This window comes from Rutidosis leptorrhynchoides, chromosome 4 (genome assembly GCF_046630445.1).
Source record: "Rutidosis leptorrhynchoides isolate AG116_Rl617_1_P2 chromosome 4, CSIRO_AGI_Rlap_v1, whole genome shotgun sequence".
Taxonomy (NCBI): Eukaryota; Viridiplantae; Streptophyta; class Magnoliopsida; order Asterales; family Asteraceae; genus Rutidosis; species Rutidosis leptorrhynchoides.
This window is the reverse complement of record NC_092336.1, coordinates 115,278,535-115,284,861: the sequence shown is the minus strand read 5'-3', so window position 1 is coordinate 115,284,861 and position 6,327 is coordinate 115,278,535. Positions and strand designations below refer to the sequence as shown.

Below are 6,327 nucleotides of genomic sequence, written 5' to 3'. Positions count from 1 at the left end.
GGAAAGCAACGTTCGATGGTGATGAAGTGAGTTGTTGATGGGTGGTGTTTCTTCGGTTCTTTAAAAAAACAGGAAAACAGAAGTATAACGGCTGTAGCAGAAACGAGGGAATAGTTAAGGGTTATTGTTCGTGGTAACCAAAATATTCAAGGTGAGGTGTGTGATCATAGAGGAGTTGTATGATGGAGGAGATAGTATCGGGTTGGGTATGATAAAGGTGACGATTTGATGTGGGTTGATGTTTGTTGATTATCAATGATGGTGGTTATACATGGTGGTCCGATGGTATTGTAGTGGGGTGTTCTTGAATGGGTTATGGTGGGGATTCATGAACCGAATAGAAAACAGAGAACAATTTGAGCGAAGATGATGGTAGTGACATGGTTTTGTGGTGATCATATTGGTAATGATGTTCATCGATGGTGGTGATTCGATATGGTGATGGTTACATACGAAACAGTCACAGGTTAGTAACCATGGTTCTTAGTGATGGTTAGATGTGAATGAAGGTGAGGTTTGAGAAAAGAAAGAAAAAGATGGTTCTTGGTGATGAAATGGGTGTGAGGTGGTGATAGACTTGGTTTATCACAAATACCATATGCTTGATCTTATTTATAAACGGACTAAATCAATTCGACAGGGAGATCTTAAAAATATTATGAGAAAGAGATAGCTAAGGATTTTTGTTTGATTATGGGACAAATTTGCAATTAATCGTACCAATTATCAGACAATGAAAACAAAAATAATACAGTGTAATGTTAAACTTAACGAATATGATTCTATTCTCTTTAATTTTTATAAATTATAATATATAATAATAATAATAATAATGATTAATTATAATAATACTTTTAATAATAATAATAAATAATACTGATAATAATAAATATTAATATCCCTATTATTATCTAGGTATTATTTATATAATGTATATATATATATATTAACATATGCAGAATAATATTACAGAAGTTATATATATATATATATATATATTTATAGATTCATAACAGTTTAATTATTTTGTATATTATTTACAAATAGTTGTTCATGAATCGTCAGGCTTGGTCAAAGGGTAACTAATTATCCGAATGTAGATTTCAAACTTTCTAGACTCAACATTATAGATTTTGCTTATCGTGTCGGAAACATATAAAGATTAAGGTTTAAATTTGGTCGGAAATTTCCGGGTCATTAAATGACTGAATCATTTTTAAGCATTTTTTGGTACATTTGTATTTAATTTTACGTTCTTGGTACTTTGTTTCATAGGCGTCACCAACTACTATAATGATCTCGACGACAGAAATCGTGTCTGCAGATACTGTGGTGCCTTCTTCTGGTATGAAGAGCGCCTAAGATATCCGTCTGCAAACCTTTCTTTTAATCGTTGCTGCCAAGGTCGTCGTGTCGATCTGCCGAGAAAGGTGGTAGTTGCTACCATTGGGTATGGTTTTCTTATTTTCTTTGTATTCCTTTTTTCAATTTTCTAAGTCATTGTTCGATGTTAATGTGGTTGTCTTAGGTGAATTTGCTGGTGTTAAGAATTTCAGTTTCTAAAGGCTTATAATTACTTTTGTACACATGTATGTATTAAAAGTACTTAAGAACGTTTTAATCAATCATAGGCTTCATTAGTTACCTGATAAAAATATATAAACTAATGTGATCGCAGATTCGCAAAGTTGCCCAGTAATACTCTTACAATGATACTAACGAAAATTTCTGAAAGTCTAATTCAACTGACTCAACAGCTATCTGCAGAAAATGGTATATTCTTGGTCAGATTATTTGTTCAATATTACTATGCCTTATGTTTTTTAATGATGTGTTAGTAATGCTATTTTTTTCAAGTTGCAGTTGGTTATTTTGACACTATAGATCAACTGTTGTTCGTACAAAGTGGTATACTCCTATTTGCTTTCTTTCGAGCATTATAATGGGTTATTTTTTCGTTAATACTCCTACGTTTTTTATATATTTTTGCAGCTGCTGATGGTATGTTTTGATTTGCATATTAGGTGTTTTGCTGGATAAGTATCAACTCTAACTCAATATCTCCATATTTTATTGTAGAAATATTTTTTTTGCCAACAATGTTATCGACAATCAGTTTTTACAACTCCCTAATGATATTGGTAATCGTTGGTCGGTGGGCACAACAACTTTTGGCTCGCGTTCTTAGACAGATTGTTAGTTTCGTTCCGTGCTCAGGTAAGGCTGCTTTATATTCACATGGTCGTTATTGTTTTTTAGTATTTTATAAATTATTTTTTTTTTAATTTGTCTTCCGATCGATTTTGAACTTTTCATGTTGTGTATGTATTTCGGTAGTATTGGAATTTTGTTTCATATATTTTTTAGCGGTTTCTCTAAATTGGTTGTCTTATGCCATGTTTCAAGAAAACTTATTAGCTTATATGGAAATTTTATTGTAGGATGTTTCAAGTATATTGGAAGTTTAAGGTGAATCGATGACATGATTGAAGCCATTCCTAGCCAACATAGTTTTTGAAAGAGTCTGCCTTTACAAACCGTGTGGTATGATAGTATGTAACAACTGGAGTCGATGATAACGATGATAACTTTGTTGTATAGTTTTGGTGGCATGTTGTCACCTACCGTTTAATGACACCATAATATAATTTGTAATATAGAAAGCTAATATGTTATCTAAGAAATGTAAACGAGTTCACCGCCGTAACGCGCGGTGGACCAAATGCTAGTTAATATTAATAATTGTGAGGTAATGTGTTGGTAAGAAGTATGTCAATGATGTCAGTATCATGGGATAGCTATATGATGTAAAAGAAATGAGAAAAAAATGATGATGTAGTTTGATGTGACGGTCTATTCTAATAAGAAATGACATCATTGTTATGGTTATGAGTAATCTTATAAACTACTCCTTTCGTTTCAAATATGTTGTTATAAGATAAAAAAAAAAATATACAGTTTAAGAAAAAGTGACTAACAAATATGTTTTTTTGTTAACTTTTCAGTCTTACCTTTTATTTTTTATCTACATTTTTATCTTACATGTATAAAGTACGGCACAAACAAACTTTATCACATTATTTTTTCTATTATGAAAGTAGGTAACTAATTTAAAATATCTCAAAACGGAAAAATAGAATTTTGGGGGAGTAGTTCAAGTTTATTGATATTTAGATATTATTTTTTTCAAATATGCAATGTAACTATAACTAGAAAAAAATTCAACCGCGCGTTGTTGTGGTTGTATTCAACGCGCGGTCGAATTTGAATATATGTTGTTTGGTACCTAATATATCTAATAGGTTGAGTTGTTTGTTGTACGTGTATGTATATGTATGAAATACAGCCTAAAATGTTTAGTGTTTTTTTAACGATGTCCGTTTCGCGTGTAGTTAGTCCCGTTGTGTTCGTTAGATTTTTTCGAGTTGAACGATGATTTCGGTAAAATTTAACTCGCACCGAGCGATATGAATTATAGCCCGAAATATTTAGTGTTTTTTTAACGATGTCCGTTTCGCGCGTAGTTAGTCTTGTTGTGTTCGTGAGTTTTTTTCGAGTTGAACGGTGGTCTCGAAAAAATTTAACTCGAACCGAGCGAGAAGATAGGCCTGTTAAAAATTCGGGTGGAATTAGTTTCTTTTATTTTAATAAAATTAGGTATTTACGCTTTATACCCCTGAAAAAGTGTAAAGTCGATGGGTCGCTGTGTAAATTAAGGCGAAGTTGAGGGACCGGTTGTAATGTGAACGCAAACTCAAAACGACAATCCGATATAACTGAGACGTCGGAGTTTGGCATGTGTTTTAGTATATAGGGGTAATAATAGAGAGTGACTACTTTCTTTACCTTTGAAGTGTTTTACTTGAAGTTGACAATGACTTTTCTTTATTTTAGAATTAAAAAAAGATTCACTAATTTTCATCTCCCTCATACCCTAATTGAGGTTGTTAAAGCACTGGGTGTCGTGACGCGTCAGCTCGGTGTTAGTTCGGGACTGATATTGTAAACTGACATTGCTGAAAAAATATGGGGAGTGGGAAGATGGTCAGTTCATTGTCTCTTGGAAAGAGAAGAAATAGGGGTGATTTTTGAATTTGAGTCCCACTTTCAAGCAAATTGCAAACGTCGGGTGCAAGACTTTGGGTGCATGACTTTGAAACCAACACTGAAATGGTGTGGGGTAAATGTCAGTTGCACCAACGTCGCGATGCCGAGGTGACCTCTTCCACGCCTCAAGCTCTTAACCAACATTGAAAACAATTTTTTTTATTCAAGTTTTTGACTTGCTTATCGTCAGGGCCGGGCTTGATGTCGTGCGGGATGTGCGACAGCACCGGGCATCACACAAAAGGGGGCATCAAACGATTACATGTGCCTTGTGTATAGGGTATGTTTATATAGTTATATCTTGAAGTAAAGAAGAATGAATAAAATTTGCAGGATTCCACAAGCAATAATAGTCCCTTGATCTTTGTACCACTATACAATTACCCACCATAACTTTAGAATTATATTTTATACTTGTCATCTAACTCTGGAAGTTTATTCGTGAAGTATAATAAAATAAGTATTGATTTTTATTGCAAAAGCTAATAATTAATTAAATACGTACTGTAAATAAGACATATATGTATGTTGATTACGAGCAAGTACAACAGCTTTATTTTAAAGGCAATAATTTTAGTAGTCTTTATTTTAAAAAGAATTTATAAATAAATATATAAGAAACTGAGTCAACACCTGCTAAAATGGGTTATCAATTTTAATTATTTGAAATACGCTTTTATCTAGCGTAGATTATGATAAAATATTAAAATTTTTGCATCAAAATATAATAAATGTAGACATCATTAAATGATTCTACAAAACTTGAAATCTATTTATTTTAGTAAGTAATCAGCGTGAGAAAAAATCGTCTAGTTTGAATAGGTTCCGAACCCTTAAAAATATGGTGGTCTGATATTAAATATTGACAGGGGGGCATATTATTGATCATGTCGCACTGGGCATTCAAATTCTCAGGCCCGGCTTATCGAACAAACTAATTTCATGGCAACAACTTACTTTACAAGTTGTAATTCGGGCAGAATTAAAATAATTTCATGATATCCGTTTCTGTTTAATAAATTACTCCCTCCGTCCCAGATTAATTGTCCCCAGACAAAAAATACACAGTTTAAGAAATGTCATTATCACACTGTACTTTTTCTGTACTTTTTTTACTTTACTGTTTTACCCTCAACTAATTAATTAGAAATCTCACCTTTGTAATTTAATTAATTCATTAGGAACAATATTGTAAACATCATTAAATTTACTTTCCATATTTGAAAGTGAACAATTAATTTAGGATGTCCCAAAAAGGATTTTGAAATACTGGACAATTAATCCGGGACGGAGGGAGTATAATTTTAAAAATTAATTAAAAGAACTTTACAATATTCATCTAACCAAAATATAACTAAAAAGGTCCGTTCACTGAGCCGGCAAAGTTTCCGGCTGCCATAACAAATCCGACGAACCAAAACCTAGATCTGTATGATCGAACAATCCATCTAACGCCACGTATTCACCACCACTAATGTTACTATTATAAACATTACTCGTAATATTCACATCACCGTAACCATATTCATACTCAAACGAGTCATAACTCGTTATCTGTTCATCTAACCCCCATAACTCACTGTCTTCAACTGATACAGCTAAATCTCTCGATTTTTCAGTCGGAGGTAAGCCGAGTTCATCATCCGAAGCTTCAAACAAAAAACCTAACTCCGGCTGTGACTCGCCGGACTCAGTCAAAACGTCCGGCGCTGGTGAAATCTCGTCTTGAAAGCTTTTCATGAACGAGTCCAGGTCTTGACTCAGTGTATATGAATCCGAGTCATCTAGTATGTCGAGGAGAACTCGTTTGGCTTCTGCCGAGTCATCGTCCGAGGTGGACCGGGTTCGTTTTCTAGAATTCGTTGAGATCATTTTTTATTTTATAAATATATAAAATATATAAAATACAGAGAGCAAGGCCGTAAGGGTAGTTTCGATATTAAAGAGATCTAAGAAATAAAGGATGTTTGTGAAGTGATAATGGACACGGAAGGTTTTTATAGCGAAGGAGATATCTTTGATTTTATATTTATTTTTATATTTTGAAAATAAAAATTAAAATTAATGAGAGGACAAGGGCGCGTGGGGGTAGATTCGTCGACCATCACGCATGTATTCGGCTGCTTTTTGATATTTCTTTATTTTTTATTTTATTACTCCTTATAATTTTTATTTTATTATTTATATTATTATATAATATAATATTATTTTACATAAAAA

At 32.8% G+C, this 6,327-nt stretch overlaps 1 protein-coding gene and 1 long non-coding RNA gene across 2 annotated transcripts; one reads left to right on the top strand and one right to left on the bottom strand.

The window, feature by feature from the left end:
• The first annotated feature begins 1,279 nt into the window (after positions 1-1,279).
• LOC139904007 (uncharacterized) lies at positions 1,280-2,731 on the top strand. The gene is made up of 3 exons (XR_011778623.1): positions 1,280-1,450; positions 1,679-2,217; positions 2,442-2,731. It is a non-coding gene; the product is annotated as an uncharacterized lncRNA (long non-coding RNA).
• A 2,653-nt stretch (positions 2,732-5,384) lies between these two features.
• Positions 5,385-6,082, bottom strand: LOC139842645 (uncharacterized). The gene has a single exon (XM_071832762.1). It carries the CDS (start codon positions 5,977-5,979, stop codon positions 5,476-5,478), a length of 504 nt encoding a protein of 167 aa, XP_071688863.1. The 5' UTR covers positions 5,980-6,082; the 3' UTR covers positions 5,385-5,475.
• Positions 6,083-6,327: the final 245 nt, after the last annotated feature.

Excerpts from the sequence above, each read along its gene's own strand:
- LOC139842645 (XM_071832762.1), bottom strand. The coding sequence starts at position 5,979 with ATGATCTCAACGAATTCTAGAAAACGAACCCGGTCCACCTCGGACGAT.